Source organism: Euprymna scolopes, chromosome 44, assembly GCF_053919585.1.
Source record: "Euprymna scolopes isolate OS-2025 chromosome 44, ASM5391958v1, whole genome shotgun sequence".
Lineage (NCBI taxonomy): Eukaryota > Metazoa > Mollusca > Cephalopoda > Sepiida > Sepiolidae > Euprymna > Euprymna scolopes.
Genome location: NC_136525.1, coordinates 44593695 through 44613329, shown reverse-complemented (window position 1 = coordinate 44613329; position 19635 = coordinate 44593695). Strand labels below are relative to the sequence as shown.

The window sequence follows — 19635 nt, the reverse complement described above, 5'->3', positions numbered from 1 at the left end:
AAACAACAGTTAAAATCCCATGAAACGAATAATTTCAATGATATGAATAGATTATAGTTTTGAAAAGTAGGGGATTACTTATCTATTTTAAGTTAGCGTAAAATAAACACCCACTTTATAGCCAAGGTGACCATAAAGTGGAGGCTCATTTTACGTTAAATTAATATAGAAAAGTGATCCTCCCACTTGTTTAAACAATGTGTGACGTTAAAATCTTTCCAACGAACCTTCATTTGTTTAATTCTAATCAATAGTTGCTGAGGTTTCGAACTTATAAAGTTGCCAAAAAAAAAGTAGTGTATGTGTGTGTGTATATATATATATAAAATGTATGGCATAATCACGTTGACACACCGGGTCTTGTCAGATCACCAAAGTTAAGCAACGTTCAGCAAAAACCGTCCTCTTATGACGAGTTCGCTTCTACGCATGCGTCATACGACATCATAACCTGATTTACTTTAAATATTTGAAAAAGCGATACAATTTCGGTGAGGTCGTCTTAGCTCAGTTGCTTAGAGCGCGGCCTCATTATCTAAACGTTTTCGGTTCGAATCGTGGTGTGAGATGTCTTTTTTTTTTCTTTGATTTTTTAAAATTTTAATATTGAAGCAAGGTTAGTTAAACCATTTTTCACGTGTTTTTTTTCAGATTTTTTAACGTTCGTGTTTTTGGTTTTTTACTTCGCTTATCCTTGGGTTTTCATTAATACCCCCCCCCCCCACCACCACACTGACCGTCCACACACACACACCCAAAAACACCCGGGCAACGCCGGTTACCCCCCGGGGTTATTTAAGCCATTTTTCACATGTTTTTTTGTTTTTATATTTCAGATTTTTTAAAGAAGTTTTAACGTTGTTTTTTCGGTTTTCTTTCTTTGTTTTCCCCATTTTTACATTTAACATCGTTCGTTTGCCTTACGTTAGTTTTTTTGTGCTTTTTAAAAAATATTTACTTCGCTTATTCTTATGTTTTGATTAACACCCCGCCGGAGCACACACATTTCGAAACAACCGGGCAACGCCGGGTACCCCCCCCCCCCCCGCTAGTATATATATATATATATATATATATATATATAAAAGCGAAAATGTGTGTATGTCTGTAAAAGGCTTTTTTCGTTGGACTTCTCGGTCGGCTCCTTCCTTCTTAAAACTTTTTTTATATCATGTCTAAATGATAATATCTAAGAGTTAACAAGGAGGTTCGCTTGTCTATTTAATTTGCTCGACTTTGAAAAGATAAATATTCAACATTTTTCGATCATCGCATGCGCATTAAGCTTTTTCATATAATAAAAGCGAAACTAATTCTGGCGGCATTTTTCCGGTCACGATGGTCAGAAATGTCCGAAAGCAATCAGCTTTGATCAATATGGAGTTTCTCCTTATATCAGACAATTGCTATTCAATTTGGACAATCCCTTTTTTATGGGCAGCTGGTTTTCCCTACAACATCTTGGGGAAACAAAAAAAAAAAAAAAATCCTGCCCCGCAGTAAATAAAATACTGTCCCGCAGTCAAAGTTGACCTAATTAAATGCAGGCACCTGCCAAGTTTTAATACTTAAATAAATTCAAACATGTTTCCATTACTATTTCATGGTGGGCCAGTGGTTTACATCGCACGTTTTTTTTTTCCACACTTTAATTTCCAATTTTGACTCAAGGGTTCAGGTTCTATCCTTCATATTGCCCACCAAAACTTTTTATTTTACCCCCCCCCCCGACACAAACACCCACGTGTTTTGATTTACCCAAAGCTACACACACATCGAAACACACGGGCAACGCCGGGTACCCCCTGCTAGTATGTTATAATATAATCATATTCCTGTTTGTTAACAATTAATATGTATAAAACGTACAGATTGACAGATTTTAAAACTGACTTTTGATATGGACCGTTTTATTCCAGCATGATTTCTATAGATACTATGTATTCAAAAGAAATCTACATTCAACGTGTACCTTCATTTGCATATTACATTATTAAAAATCTATTTTGATAATTCGCTTGATGTTATTTTTTTTTTGTAATAGAATTGTTTTAATTCTTCTGTATAGAAATATTAAAGTTGATTCAATTTATATATAATTTATTTTCAATTATTAACTGACAAGCTGTGAGAGTTGTTTCCCTTTTCAACTATGAGTTATTTTGCATTTGATTTTCATAGACCAAGATGGATGTATTTTATGCTTCCCTACCTAATCCAACATGTGGGCACTTTTCATAGCAAATTAGGATATTTAGTGTATCTTATATAGTATGTGACTAATCTCACCGATCAGCAATATTTTAGCAGGGCAACGTCAGATATATACAGCTAGTTTTTATTTAAAACTATACATTAGGGTCTGGTTGGTATGCCAATGGAGTGTTTTATCGTCTGGAGATGCTAGTTCTGGGATACTGTTTTATTTTGTCCGATCGATTTTTCAGCAATGTTCAGAGAAATGAAGATTTTGAGATAATTGGATACCATATGAGAGAGCCATTTTTTTTTTTTTTTAACTAATCTATGAATATAAAAGTGAAAATGTATGTATGTTCGCTTTTTGTGTATGTCCGAGAAAGGCTTTTTTCTGGGAAGCAATCGGTCGACTCACTTCTTAAAACTTTTTATATCACGTCTAAATGATAATATCTATGAGTTAACAACGGGGGTCACCTATTTAATTTGCTCGACTTTGAAAAGATAAATATTCAACATTTTTTGATCGCCGCATGTGCATTAAGCTTTTTTGTATAGTAAAAGCAAAACTAATTCTGGCGGCATCTTTCCGGTTGCGATCGCCAGAAACATCCGAAAGCCATCAGCTTTGATCAATGTGGAGTTTCTCCTTATATCAGACAATTGCTATTCAAGTTGGACAATCCCTTTTTTATGAGGAGCTGGTTTTCCCCACAACATCTTGGGAAAACAAAGAAAAAAAACATCCTGCCCCGCAGTAAATAAAATACTGCCCCACAGTCAAAGTTGACCTCATTAAGTACGGGCACCTGCCAAGTTTTAATATTTAAATAAATTCAAACATGTCTCCATTACTATTTCGTGGTGGGCCAGTGGTTAACGTCGCACGTTTTTGTTTTCACACTTCCAACTTCGACTCAAGGGTTCGGTCATTCATACTTACCTACCAAAACTTTTTTTTTTTATTTTACCCCCCCCCCCGACAAAAACACCCACGTGTTTTGATTTACCTAAAACCACACACACCTCCAAACACCCGGGCAACGCCGGGTACCCCCCCCCCCGCTACTCTATAATATAAATCTCACCTGTATGTTTGTATGTATGTCTAAAACTTTCAATAGAGGGGACGGATTTTCACAATATAGGTATCGTTTTGGAGCTTGACCCTTCAGTTGACATCGGAAAATTGGCTAAAAAGATTAATTCTTTCATCCTCAACTGGGCACTTATCTACAAGAAGGGGTCGCTTTTTTTGCCGATATTTTCGCAAGTTATCCCCTTTTTGATTGACTAGCCTTAATTTAAACCTTCGCCACTTCCAGTTTGGCGATGGACGCAACAACAAAGACGTCACTTTTTTTTTTTTCTCATGTGCTTTTCCTCCTTCCTGGTATGGGTTCGAGTCTGCCTGCCTACTACCACTTCATTTTTTTCTGAACACACACCTCCAAACACCTGGGCTACACCGGGCACCCAGGCTAGTTTGATATATATCGTTGATCTGAACGAAACCAATAAATCTTCTGTATTTATTTCTTCCTGTGTTTAATTTTTTCCCCCTGTTCTTTTTCATACATCCTGTCTCCACGGCATTCCATTTTATGTATTTTATCCTCATGACAATTAAGCTACACAGAATTTTCTGCATTTCATCTCCTGTAGGGGCTCGTCAGGCTAAAATGCATGGAAGTTATGTCACCAGATGTTTTTTATATGTACACGTGATTAGTTTGGCTAACCTACCAGGTTCGTTTTTATTCCTGCTGCATTTTATCCTGACGATTCCTTTAAGAGGAAATATGGAAAATTTGGTGTAGCTTACTTGCTATATATATTTGCATAACTTACTACCTAGCTCTACTGACATACGAGTACTAACTTAAATACTACAAATCGATACATAAAACATATCTCCTTATAATTTTATGTAAATACATGATTATTATTTCAGAGCATATATATGCTCTGAAGGCATAAATACATTTTCATTGAGCTTATTATTCGTGACAATTTTGACTTTTTATACAGAATATATACCTTAAAACAAGTGTACATTTTTATATATTCTCAAGATATATAAAAAAAGGTAGTCATCCATATAATGTCGTATTTTTATACGTGATAAATGACCAGAGTGGTCAATTACGTATATGACCTCATACTATATTATTACGTTAATCGTATTCATTAATTCGATCTGCCATCGATACCCATGGTTTCACAGAAATGGTGGAAAGACCTTGTCCTTCAGTCGATGGTCTGATATATACAAGATAGATCAAGAAAACGTATCTGTTCCAGCCACTTGTCTTGTGAAGTCTGTTGGACCCCACCCCACCTCCAACTGCCCTTCTAAAAAAAAAAAAAAAAAAAAAAAAAAACTAAAATTTTTCTTGCGCTACGGAAGCCAATCGGGGCAACAATCTAGGCCTTTTCACATACACCCAACTACTACTACTACTGCTGCTATCATCGGCCCCCATCTTTGCTATTACTGCTATTACTACTAATAATAATGCACAACAAAAGTGGTTGGCTGTATTCCATGGGAGAGCCCTAAATGTGTTGACTGTGTGTTTCTTTGTGGTATTACCCTTTCTCTCTCTCTCTCTCTCTCTCCTTTCATCCCCCCTCTCTCTCTTTTCTTTATCACTCTCTTTACACTATCTCTGTATTTTTTTACCCCCCTCTCTTTCTCTTGGTCCTTTAACTCTCTCTCTCTCTCTCTCTCTCTCTCCCGGTTCTTTACCTCTTTCTTTCTTACTTTTCTTTACCCTCTATCTCTCTCCCCCTTTTCTTCGCCCCTCTTTTTACAGTTGTCGCGTATCCACATAGAGAAACAGGAAGGGGCAGTAGTGGAAGGAGGCTGATGATGATGATGAGGAGGAGGAGGGGGAGGAGGAGGGATTCTCAGTTTTGACTCGAGTAAAGAACGACACGGGCACCACCACCGTACATCGAAAAATGGACGCTGGGATGTTACTACAGCGACGACGACCACTACTATATAGTTTCGTTTTTCTTTTTAGTCCGATTGCCTTTTGGTGAGACACATTTTACAATGATGTAATATTGACTGGACATGGATGCTGGCACAACCATGATACACTTGGTCGCGGAAGGTAAAAAGATCCCTCTCCTCTAAAAAAAAAAAAGGACCTACTATGATGTGTGTGTGTGTGTGTGTGTGTGTGTGTGTGTGTGTGTGTGTGTGTGTGTGATCTCCAAGTAGTAATAACGCTATATGTATATTTTTTCAATTATAGATGTGTGTGTGTGTGTATGTATATATATATATATATATATATATATATATATATATATATATATCTTATACTATATGTATATATACATGAAATAGCAAATTAAATATATATATATATATATATATATATATATCTTATACTATTGTGTGTATATACATGAAATAGCAAATTATATATATATATATATATATATATATATATATATATATATATATATATGTATATATGTATTATTTTCAGTATTTAGTTTAAGTGTTATATATATGAATATAGTTGAATAGTATGTGTGGCAAGTAAGCTATATATTTAATCCGATTTCTTCTGAAATATCAACGTTTCTGTGTAGCTTACTTGCCAAAGATGTTTTCATACTACTACTATATGTAAATGGTATAGAAATTTATGCCAACACAAGAATGTCTGTGTTTCATTTTTGAATGAAAGCGTCTGGGTAAATGCATTTACCTTATTTGTCATGAGTATATTTTTTTATACTACCAATGCTAAGATCTACTTTTGCATTGAGCACTGTTGCAGTAAATACTGAAACAAATATTTTATATTAGAAATATTACTAGCTCTATTAGTAATATTATTAATATTGAGCACTTTTGGAATATATATATATTATTATTGAGATATCGGTCTGTTGTAAAATAAATTGGTTCTGAGGAGATTGCAAAGACGGTGCCTCAACATGTCATCCAAACAACCTATCTCTCATATATATATATATATATATATATATATATATATATATATACACACACTTGATTCCAAATATTTCTCATATGTTGTATCTCCTATTTTTTTTTTTTTTTTTTTTTTTTTGAAATAGGGTACGATTATGAATATCTCTAGTATCAAATAATCTTTATACACTGAAATTTGCTTCATGTATGAAAACCAAGAGGGGAGGTATAACATGAAAAATATTTGGAATCAAGTCTCCCTTTGCTGTTATTTCAGATCATTTGAAACCATAGCAGCAAGTTTTAGTCTCCCCTTCATCAAGGCCAAAGGTTTTGGGGAAATATCAGATATTTTGTAATTCATATGCCAAACTAGGAAAACAAATGACTATAATTGAAACATTTTATGACTATAAAGAAGTGCCACATAATAGGATCTGGATGATGGATGATCACCTTAATGTACGACCTTAAGGGCAAATGTCACAAACCCCACTACAGAATTCAGGTCATTACCTTTCCAACGAGCCTTCGTTTGTTAAATTCTGATCGATAGTCGCTGAGATTTAGAACTTATAAAATTGCCAAGAAAGATGGTATATATATATATATATATATATATATATATACTCATAGCCAAATGCTCATATTTTTGGTTTCTATGGGACGAAACTACATGAAAATTTGCAGTTTTTTTGAAGATTATAATACTATTCTATGGTTAAAATTTTATGACAATTGGTTAAAAAGGACCTATATTTTCAAACAAATAAAATATGCCTAAATTTGTATGTATAGTGTCCTGGCAAGCCAGCTTTAGTTTTGCTGGTTTGGGATGAATTTTGCTTGGTTCTCTCTCTTGTGGGCTTGCCAGGCCACTAATATATATATATAAGTGAATGGGAGAGAACCCCAGCAGGTTTCAATTATTAAGGGGAGGGAAAGCATGTTTTATTTTATGTATTAACAGATAATCAGAACAACATCGGTACCGTCGGTTTCAAATCCACACTGAAGAGACCTATAACTGGTCTCTTTTATTAGATTCTCTTTTAGCCTATGTCTGTTTTGAGTTTAGAAGATCAGAAAAACATCCGTACCGTCGGTTTCAAATTCAAAGCAGACACAGGCTAAAGAGAATCTAATAAAAGAGACCAGTTATAGGTCTCTTCAGTGTGGATTTGAAATCGATGGTACCGATGTTGTTCTGATCATCTTTTAATATATAAGGGAGATTAAGTAAGATGTATGCTACTACTTTCATATTGCTGATACATCTGATAATGATGCTTTTTGGCATCCCACTAACTCTGTCCTGACAACGTTCTCTACCAGTTTCTGCCCACTTCCAAGAAAAAAAGGCAAAAAGGGACAGAATGAAATATATATATATATATATATAATTTAAAGGAGATTAGAACAATAGTCTAAAGAGCAGAGTGTATTTTAATGTAATAGTAAAGTTACTAGTTTAATTAAAATACAGGGAAAGAAAAAGTGCTCGTTGTAATTTAGATATATAATAAGCTCGATAGGTCAATATCCTAGAGCTATTATTATAATTATCAATCATATTACTAAATATTTTATATATATATATATATATATATATATATATATATATATATATATATATATATATATATATATATAATCGAGATAAGACACTGATTAGAAATCAGATGAAAGATCCTGATAGATATTACTTGAAGTAATACTTTCAGGGCGATCCTAGCCAAAAAGGAGAAGCTCAATATTTAAGCATAGAGCAATATATAAGTTTAGTTGTTATATTTAAATTCTGAAAAAAAAAAAAAAAAAAACAACAACATATAGACACATATCCTCTTCTATATATTCCTTTTATCAAACATTAAGTTCTTAATTCAGATATGTATCTGTTTTTTCATAATTTAAATATAACCACTAAACTTATATATATAGGTCGGGTTTTGAATCTCAGCTTGAGATGCTCACTATATCTAGCCACATTGAGGAGCCGTGATATGACAAAACAGTTATCTGTTGATAACGTGTGTGTGTGTGCATGTATATACATATGTACATTTGAATTTTTGCAACTACAAGTCACAGATGGGAACCCTAATAAGACTTGTTTTTTTTTTTTGTCGTTTTTGTTTTGTTTTTTTTAGGTAGCTAGGTTATAGTGACTCAGTCAGGCACTCCCCCTCCCTCTCTCTCAGATAGATTAATATTTATCGCTGGTTCTAATTTTAAAACTAGATAAGAAAGGCAGCAGCCTCTGTTCGTATTTCTTCTCTGTGGAACAGCCTACCAGAGGAAGAACTGACGATGCCTATCGCATCCAGGTTTAAAGTCGTCTTGGACAAACATTTGGAATTTACAGATGTACACATCTTCTATCTGTTAGCATCTACATAAGAGCGTTATATTTACGTATGTGTTGCAGAAGACCAGGAAAACAGTGGTACCGTTAGTTTTAAATTCAACACAAAAGGGACCAAGCTCTGGTCATTTATACTGGACTTTCTTCAGTTTTCATCCCAGCATCAAGTAGCGGTCTCCACAGGAGCCAATAAAAGATGTAAGGTATATTCATGTTTTTGCTCCATGGAACAGCCTACCACCAGAGGTAGTGATGCTGCCTACCAGATCCAAATTTAAAGCTGCCTTGAAAATTATATCAATAATACCTTCTTTTTTACATAGTTTCTTGCACGTTGTTGTCTTTTGCCAATAAGCTTGATTTGTTGCGGTTTTACAGTACCTATTTACTATGCCTCCCCACAGGACAGAGTTAGACACCAGGGTCGTTTTTTAACGTGGAGAAAAGGTACAAAAATAAAAATTGTCTCAGTCGTGAAGGATTTCTCCTCCACCGAAAGAGAACAAGAAATAGAAGTGCAGCATCTGAAGAACAGATACTACACTTTGATCTTGTCGCGAAGGCCAAGTTTCGGTTTTACAGTAATAGATAAATCGCAAACACACACAGATGGATATTGAAAATGGGGAAGATCATGATTTGGAGCATAGGCTGCGCAATAATCTCTCACCCCACCTGTTTATTTCATTTCATAAGCAATGTTGAGCCTGGCCAGTATCAGATGGGTGACCATTTGGCAAGGTGAGGTGCTGTATGTACCGCTAGGTAAAAAAATACCAGGTTGAGAAACTGGTGTGGTCTATCCTTCTCTCGAGGGTAGATGTGACTCTTTTAAATCGTGGTAGGCCCCTATCTAGTGATGGCGTCGCGATAAAAAATACCCTCAATAGCCCTGGCGAAGCATCAAGTATTCAGCTATCGACATATCGACAAAATTTGAATTACACTACAAACTTGTGTAGTGAGTTCAGTCTCGGCTATGGCCGCACTGGGTGGGGGATTTCATTTGGGACAAGTAATGACCCGAATCTCCTGGCTCTCACTTGATATCGAAATATACTTATGGCAAGTAAGCTAAACAGGAATTTCCACATTTCATTCCCCAGAAAAATTATCAGGCTTGAATTTATATTTAATTTACCTGTTTCATTTTTGTCTTAACTTGTGCTTACTCTAGCTAATATCCAATCAGATTCATTAGTTGTATTACCCATCTCCCTACCTATTTGTTTTCATCAGCCAGTAGGTCTAACAGTAATATATAGATAATATATATATAAATCACACACATACATAGTTATAGAGAAGGAGATCATCATTTGGGCTATAAAAGACACAATGGCAGCTTCCATTTAAAATCCACTTTTATCTATGACCCACCTAAATACGTTTTTCACGTCGGTGACGGGGACCCACCTAAATACGTTTTTCACGTCGGTGACGGGGACCCACCTAAATACGTTTTTCACGTCGGTGACGGGGACCCACCTAAATACGTTTTTCACGTCGGTGACGGGGACCCACCTAAATACGTTTTTCACGTCGGTGACGGGGACCCACCTAAATACGTTTTTCACGTCGGTGACGGGGACCCACCTAAATACGTTTTTCACGTCGGTGACGGGGACCCACCTAAATACGTTTTTCACGTCGGTGACGGGGACCCACCTAAATACGTTTTTCACGTCGGTGACGGGGACCCACCTAAATACGTTTTTCACGTCGGTGACGGGGGCCCACCTAAATACGTTTTTCACGTCGGTGACGGGGACCCACCTAAATACATTTTTCACGTCCGTGACGGGGACCCACCTAAATACGTTTTTCATGTCCGTGAAAAGCACCCACCTAAATGCGTTTGTCACGTACGTGACGGGGACCCACCTAAATATATTTTTCACGTCCGTGACGGGCACCCACCTAAATACGTTTTTCACGTCCGTGACGGGGACCCACCTAAATATATTTTTCACGTCCGTGACGGGCACCCACCTAAATGCGTTTTTCACGCCCGTGACAGGCACCCACCTAAATAAATTTTCACGTCCGTGACAATCAAAAATATGAATATCTAATGATGTTGACACACAATTTCCTCACCAAAGCTAAGTGACAGTGAGACCACGTTTTGTATCTAACGAAACTATGTTTACGTTAAAATGAATCTAGAAATCAATCCGATACAAGAAAATGCACAATTTCGGCATAGAATGACCCAATGCGGATTAACATGCCATATCCAATGGATAAATGTGACAATATTTTGTCGGTTTAAAGTTCTAATCCTGACTATAGGCTATACTAAGGATTACTTTTTAAATGGAAGCTGTCATTGTGTCTTTTATAGCCCAAATGATGATTTCCTTCTCTATAACTATGTATGTGTGTGATTTATATATATATTATCTATATATTACTGTTAGACCTACTGGCTGATGAAAACAAATAGGTAGGGAGATGGGGTGATAAAACTAATGAATCTGATTGGATATTAGCTAGAGTAAGCACAAGTTAAGACAAAAATGAAATGGGTAAATTAAATATAAATTCAAGCCTGATGATTTTTCTTCTACCCAGTCATGGCTGACGGAATGAGAACAATCTACTATGGATTAAATGAAAATTTCAGCTTAAAATTGCGTACTTATTCAAGGATTCAAAAATGAAGATTACCGAGTTTGACAAGATGTACTTGAAGAAAGTCGGAGGTTACATCGACCAAAACGTACGAATAACATTCCTGATAGTTCAAATAATACAAATTATTAATCCTCGTCTGAAAAAAATCCAGTGTGACTGCCTTTTGGCTGAAAGCAAAGTGTAGTATCTGTTCTGTACTCGGTCAATGAAGGAGAAATCTTTCTAGACTAGGGGTTCCCAACCTGGGGTGCTTGCATCCTGTAGGAGTGTGAGACTATATTTTATATGTTGGGAAACATTGTGTGTGTGTGTGTGTGTATATGTGAAGGCTATTTGGGTTTAACTGGCTTCCTCCGAAGGAGGAAGTTCCATGGGAGTATGAAATTCACAAGCGGTCCCCAGTTGTATGTATACTTGTTTATGTTAGACTTGAAGATGACCATATTGTAGTCCACTAGAAAGTAGACAAATAGAACAATTCCACAGGCAGTTCTAAGAAAGAAGCTTTGTTTGTGGAATGTGTAGGCATAGATAAAGAATGGGGGGAAATTATTGATAGTGGTTTCAGATAGACGAGTGTTTTTTATGAAAGTTTGGCAAGGGGGAACCATAGATTGGATCTTGACTAGCACTTACCATAAAAATAACGATAGAGCAGGGACAGGTACGTCTGTGGTAAAGAGGTTGTTGGAAAGAGAATCGGCATCCCCTACTGGGCTACAAAGTCAGTTTTGAACTCAAGGCAGAATAAGGTGCTTGTCGCAGCTTCTGCCCAGATGTGGCAACAGTATTCCATCCTTTTTATGTACCTGGTTTTTATCCATCCATCCATAGCCTTGAGCCCCTGGAGGGGCATAAGCCATCTACAACTTTGTAGATGTTTTTGTAGCGAGGAGTTCTTTTTACAGGGTGAGGGTGCTGGCCCCACACCCCTGGTTTTTATACAGGTACAGAATTGTATCAGCAGTGAGATATCTACTAAAGCGTTAGAACAATCTCACTATTTTTCCAGCAACCTTGGCAATGGATTTGATGTACGTATTCCATTTCAGATCAGGAGTGAAGGTCAGACACTGAAGTTTGTCAAAGTAAAGAACATCCTCTAGATGAGAGCTATTCATAATTGATTCATGTAATTGATGCCAGACGGGAATCAAAGCATTAATAATGGAAAGATAGAAGCTTGATTTATGATGTTAGTAGCGGAGGGGGGGGGGGAGATGCCTGGGTGTTTAGGTGGTGTAGTAAGGACCCCCAAGGAGGGGTCGAAAAAACAGTACCGGGGATACCCGGGTGTGTGTTGGTGGTGTACTAAGGAATCGGGGAGGGGGGGGTATAAAAAGTAGTAATAACTGGGGGGTGGGGGATCAAAACAACAGTAGGAAGAGGTATTAAAAAATAAAAAAGTAGTAGTAGGCAGACAGACTTGAACCTGTAATGCTAAGGAGAAAAAAGAAAAAAAAAGGTTCAAAAAATGAACAGCTACAGCAGGAATTGGAATACACCCTACTAAAACCCGATTGTCACAGCTGGTGAATTTCAAAAATGCAATCTTGACGTGAGGACACTTTCAAAGAAAGATATGCAATGAATTCTGTTTTGAACCTGGAAAAAATGCCACAGAAACGTATGGAATGCTTCAGACTGCTTTTAGACCATCTTTATATAAATTTAACATCAAATTGTGAGTGGCATAATAAATTCAAGGAAAGCAGGGAGTCTCATGTTCTACCTTCCTTACTCCACCTACACTTCTCATTATCCCTTATAGTTGATTGGCCAAATAAAGAATTTTATGGATAAGGACCGTCGTGTGTCTATAGAGACAATAAGTGCACAGTTTGATGTTAGTGTGAGAACTGTACACACAATTATTCACAAAGAACCGAAAATTCGGAAGATTTGAGCAAAGTTTGTCTCAAGGGTGTTCAGAGAAGATCAGAGTATTTGACCAAAATGAGAATCAAGACAGTTCCTCGCCCTCCCTATACTCCAGACCTTGCTCCCTGTGACTTTTGGTTATTCCCTAAGCTCAAGGAAAACCTTAGAGATTGTTATGAGAATATTGAGATGCAAGTGATGAAGGGGACGTCCATGGAGCCTTTAAATGGCACAAGTGTATTGCAGGTAAAGGAGATTACTTTGAGGGGGACTAGTTTCATGTGTGTATTATCAATAAAAGTGCCCATACTAAAAGTCTGGAAACTTATTTAAGGCACCTTGTATAACCACATTGAAAGAATGTGTTCTTGGGTTAGATTTAAAGATAGACCAGATTTTCTTTTTTAATAAGTGGGGATATCTAGCTCCCCTGAAAAGGGAACTCTGAATGGAGAATAAAAATCGTCCAATGAAGAAGGTGTAGAGAGACAATATCAAAAGAAGGAATTTTATTGACAATTTGTCATTACTAACTAGCAGAGAGTTACCACTTTCGATCAAGGCAAGTCAGGCATGTCTACACAATGTGATGATGTAAGTAAAACTAGGTCGGTGATGGATGAAGATATGCGTTGCATGGAGAGAAATGATATGATGGATGTATAAGGGTTAGATCTGATGACATTAGAGGAAAATTAAATCTAAACGGTAAGTAGATGTATGCTGAACAGGAGACTTTGATGGTATGGCCATGTTGAAAGAATGAATGTCCTCTTAAATAAGAGAAGAATCCAGGTTGTCCTCGATGGTCATACGTTCAAACGATATGATATAAATGCGGGTGTTCCTTAGGGATCGATCTTTGGACCTTTTATTATTCCTGATATTCATAAATGGCCTCTCTGATAAAATTGTCTCTGAGATGGGTATATGTGCAGACGACACCATGCTCCATAGCAGGCACGAAGGGAAAACGTATGAACACATGTCCAAAGCAATGGCAGAAACCCCAGAGGAAGATTTCCAGTCTGTAGTGGGTAAGAAATGGATGGTAACGCTGCCAAGACTAAGCTCGTTTCCTTTAATAATTACAAGAAACCTTCTCAAACTCCTATTTAGCGTTCAAAGGGAACATGAGTTGGAACAGATACATAAAGAGCATTGCCAAGGCTCCTGCAAAGGAGGCGGGCTCTCTCTACCATGCTAGAAAGTTACTTACGCCTGAAAGTATCTTGTACCTCTACAAGGCCATCATTCGCCCATGTATGGAGTATCGTTATCACATTTGGGCTGGTGCATCCGCTACTAGTCTCTTACTCCTGGACAGGTTCAAAAGAGTCGCCAACCTAATAGGTCCTGAACTGTCATCCAAGCTTCAACCTCTGTCCCATCGACGAAATGTTGCATCCCTCTGACTTTTCTACAAGTATTTTAATAGTGAATGCTCTGACGAACTACAAGCCCTTGTACCCCCTCGACGTAAATACTCCCGACAAACCTGACAAGCAGCAAAATCCCACCCCTACACAGTAGAGGTCCCTAGAGGTAAGAAAGCCTTTTACTCTAATAGCTTCTAACCCAGAACTGCTAGACTTTGGAATTCTCTTCCTGGTTTCTGCTTCTCCAACTGTACTGACATGCAGAAGTTCAAGTGTAATGTAAACAGACACCTTGCTGCTCAACTCCCTACATAGTATCCCTGCAAATTATGTGCCTGATAGTAGCCCCATACATGAAAGTGCCTTGTTTGGAGTGACAAAGTAAAAAAAAAAAAAAAAAAAAAAAAAAAGTCTTAAAGACAGGTATAGATTTAAAGACCTCAGAGGGAGGTTGAATCTGAACAGTACAAAAAGGAATAGGTAGTATGGATGGTATAGTCACGTTGAAAAAAAATAAATAAAAGATAAGATTTATTCAGTTAGCAGATGTAGAACAGTTGAGGTAGCAGGTTCAATTCTCAGGAGAAGGCTTAACAAAACCTGAAAGGAAGTGATAAGATGATTTTTTTTTTTTTTTTTTTACTTTTAAACATGTGAAGATGAATTCATCTGAACTTTCCAGTCTTTTAAATGGCAGGTGAATACCTGACATCTGATAGGATGCCCCCCCCCCCAACAAAAAATTGGGAAAAAAAGTTATCTTGTCTCATTTTATTAAGCCTGTAAAACGGACGTTAAATCAAATATGATGATGCATATAAATTTAACGTAAAATTTATATTTGGACTATTCAGACAACTGTTCTAATCTTGAGTGTTATTTCCACAATGCTACGGCTGATTATAACTCCTGACCTTCTTCGGGTGTATCTTATGGGACTCTGGAATCTGCACACAATTTTGAACGGAACTCTTTATTTAATCCACATGGTAACATGCTCTCATTCCGTCAGCTATGATCGGGTAGAAGTTGCAAGTAATTTGCAACTGTAATTTGAGTACTGCCCACATTGAAGATGCACCTGAAGAAGGTCGGAGGTTACATTGGCCGAAACATTGTGAAAGAAGAGAACAGTAGTAAATTTTAATAAATGTTGTTAATTAAGGAATCATTTACATAATCACACACAACTCACGTCGGATATAAAAGTATTTCGTATTTCTTAATGTTAGTTTACTTATCACATATAAGTATACATCTATATGGCAGTATCACGTTTGACACACCAGTTCCCATCAAATCACCAAAGTTAAGTAACAATGAGCCTGGCCAGTACCAGATGGGTGACCATTTGGAACTTTCAGGTGCTGTATGTGCTCTTTGTTTATCTTGGCATTGTTTCCAGTCGTCTTGAACTTCTCCTTGCTACTGGACTCTTAATTCAGGAGAGGTGTGGTTGGAGATTACGCAACCCTTGCCTCACAATTACACACACAGCTGCCCCTACAGGAGGCATCCTTTGTCTTTTGAGACTGAACAGAGGCATCGACTTATCACATAAATACACGCCTGTGGAACTCTGTTCCGTCTGCCTGCTTCCCACCTGACTACAACTAGGATGTCTTCAAGTCCAACGTTAACAAATTCCTAATGAACCACCCTCTTAAGTAAACACTTCATTAAATCTCCACACTAACGTACTGTACTTGCAATAACCCTTATCCCTGAGTGGCTTCCGGGCCTTGATAAGTGGTGACCACCGTGTAAAAAAAAAAAAAAAAAAAAAAAAAAAAATCATAGGAATACGTCTGTTTGTTTAAACCACCATCTGTTTTCCCAGCAAATAATCCACAACAACAAACAAGGGAAATCACTCTAAAAACTTATCACAAAGGAATAAAACTCTTATAGGTACTTGTGCATTATAATTGGATATCTAAAGCAGCAAAAAATGCATTTGAAGTAAAAAGCACTTATGTCTGTGGACTTGACATCACTACCAAAATGAGAAGGCAAAAACTCAAAGTCTATTATTAAGGTGGTATTCCACCGAAAGTCCCAGAAAATTAAATAAAAATTGAAATCATTATTTTTTATTTAATTTTTGGTGGATTATGTATTGAAATAATAAAAAAAAAAATGTAATTGTATAAATACTAAAACAGACTTTAAAAATATGATTATGGAATTAAATCCATCAAAATGCATTTTGGTTTCTTGGTGCTTGTGCATTAGATTGGAAATATAAAATTAAAAAATTTTGAAATTCCAAATACTACAAAAAAAAAAAAAAAAAAAAATTATCGATCCCCCATTTTTTAATTTGAAATAGCAAGTAAAGAAAAAATAGGGGAGATAAGTCAGTTCGTCCTACAAAATTGGCCACGATAGAAAAAAAAAAAACATGATAAAATTGCATTATTCAATACATTTTTTGACTATCATTTTTTTTTTATAATTTTGGAGAGGAATTTTTACTTTTTTCGATATAACACATAATTATTAAGGCTATGTTCCAGAAGATACTGCAAGCAAAGACCATATGTAGGGGCAACTCCACATATGAGTTTCCGGTCCATGTAGGGGGCAACTACCTATATACTGAGAGGCTCTCACTATCCAGCTCCCATTTCCCACCTCTCGGGAGCTGGTCCCCTTCTCCCTCCCCCTCCCCATATTAAAAAACGGCCTCATGCCTAATTTGCTCTCGTGGGGAAGCAAATAAACACTGACAAGAGAATATTCTTTTCATTATTTTGACTCTCGAGTATATATCAGTTAATATCATATGGTTATAGAGTGATGTGGTTCTCGATTGATGAACTGTGTCGATATACTCAATGATAAGAATATTCTCTTGTCGTAGCCCTAGCAATTACTTAATAGTGTTTTTACTTGAAATGCATTTTTTTTTATATCCAATTATAATGCACAAGTACCTCCTTTACGGCATAATCACGTTGACACACTGGTTCCCATCAGATCACTGAAGTTAAGCAACATTGTGCCTGGTCATTACTAAAATGGGTGACCAATTTGGGAAGTCCAGGTGCTGTATGTAGGAGGACGTCGACACCTCCCTGCAAAAAGTTGCAAAAACCTAACGTCGTCATCTCCCCTAACAGGGATATACATGCGACTGAGGACTGCTTGTGAATTTCATACTTCCATGAAACTTCCTCCTTTGGAGGAAGCTGGTTAAACCCTGAATAGGGTTGGTGCTGACTGCACCCCCCTCCCCTTATATCTCGTTACAAGGGAGATAACTGCATGTTTGTCTATGCTGTCTTGTTAGGGATAGCTGTTTCCATCATGGGCACAATCTGCAATCCTACTTTCTGACTGGGTGCTTTATACCAAATGCAATGTTTCTGTTCTCCATCTTATGCTAGTAGTGTCAATTCTAGCATGGTCGGTAGCTGAGGAGCAAAGCACGGCTAACATAATTTGTGTACATTATAAAAATGAGAAAGATATTCTCATCCGGAGTCGGCCTCCAGTGAAATTGAGCTTTGTCCTGTTGAAGTCAAAGTAATTAATGTTCTAATCCAATTTCAACTCTTTTTCGGAGTAGAGAGGATGAAAGCATTGAACCGTGGTTGTTTTATAAGAATCCCCAACCCCCAGTGAAATATTATAACAGTATCTCTGACTGACGTGATGATCCTGAACTTTGATCGAACAGTGGAAGTGATCCAGACTTGCCCAATCATAAAAGGGTTCTTCTTTACTTGGTGGGGAGTTTGAAAATTAAAGCAATGTCAAAATCCTAGGTGAATCAAGTGAAATTGATCTTTAATGGTTTTTTTGAGGAGAAGGTGTGCCCTTGAAATATTAAACATTAAAAATCATTTTTATTGATTGGAAACTATACGTCAGGTAAATAATAAATAAAACTACTGCAATAGTCTTCGTTTTACAATTGCTTTTATAGCTAAGTAGTGTTTATTCTAACTCCCCAATTGGATTCATTGGTCTTATTTCTCCTTCCTCATAAGTACGAGTGAATAAGTAAAATATCTACATATTAATACGATAGCGTGTGTGTTATTTTGTGTGTCACGCTTACATCTTTTTTCTTCCAAGTGGCTATCGTTTCCATTTCTTGTAATAAATAATTTTACCAAGAATTCTTCATAAGTTTTGGTTTCGTTTTCAATTCAAGCTGATGCACCCAAGTCATATGGATATATTTTTGATAGCACAAGTTTATAATATATAAGAACCAATAGAAAATTTACTCTATAATAAAATATACGAAATTTGCATAAATTAAAATATCATATTTAAGAGTATTTTATGACCGGGTTACGCTGAGCATCCTTGATAGCTTTAGATAAATACTTTTGCAGTTTCAACAAAAGGGCTACAATAATATCAGGGAGCCCCCATTTATGCTGAACATACGCAGAATGCTAACATCAATATATTATATATGAAAAGTCCGCTGTGGAATTTCCACAGGTCTCGCTAGTCATTAATGAATACCAGAAAAATTGAATGAAAATTTTAGAAAATAACCACTGTATAATCAATGTTATCTTTGCATATACAGTGACTGTATGCATCAGGAGTACAAGTTCTCTGCTTTTTAGCAAAATTTAAAATTCTGCTTTTTGTTTTTAATCCAAAAGTGAATTCCCATTTCAAGTCTCATGGATGTGAATTATTTAAAAAAAAAAAAAAAATTTTTCTTTTAAATAAGAAAAAGTCAATTTTTGCCAAATTTCTAGAACCTTACCACCTTATTATTAAAAAAATTTTTATCCCCTTTTATGCCATGTTTATGTAACCTGTCAGCAATAGATAGAGGCTACTAAGCTAATTAGCGAATTCATAAAACTTAGGAACATCACAATAATTAGCCAATACAAAACACCAAAAATATAAGTGATACATGTTCATTCACACAATTCTGAGGCAGCATGTTCAGGACTGCAGAACACAGTGCGAAAAGAGATCGCTAGTACGTCTCTGAGCAAATACCAGTGTGATTTTGCAGAGGGTCTAATATGAATGTGTCTTGTCGCAGGTTTAGCACAGGGCGGTATTTAAGCATTGCAGTAGGGCAAGAACCATGAAATAATCTGTAGGCAACAGAAGCTACTGTTATATTCCGGCGAGTAGATAGCAGATCTAATCCAAGTAGATGATATCAAAGTTGGAAGATATTTATGTCGAAAGTGCACACTATGAGTTCGTCAGAG

The 19635-nt window shown here is 36.5% G+C and overlaps 2 protein-coding genes across 5 annotated transcripts in view; one reads left to right on the top strand and one right to left on the bottom strand.

Moving 5' to 3' along the window:
• Positions 1-19635, bottom strand: part of LOC145268824 (syntaxin-binding protein 1-like) — a 381121-nt gene that overhangs the window by 313958 nt on the left and 47528 nt on the right. The window lies entirely within an intron of this gene.
• Positions 4702-19635, top strand: part of LOC145268827 (rap guanine nucleotide exchange factor 1-like) — a 307722-nt gene continuing 292788 nt past the window's right edge. The window contains exon 1 of the mRNA XM_080124477.1: positions 4702-5324. Within this exon, the coding sequence (XP_079980603.1) occupies positions 5285-5324 (40 nt within the window). The 5' untranslated portion in view covers positions 4702-5284. The remainder of the gene's footprint in view (positions 5325-19635) is intronic.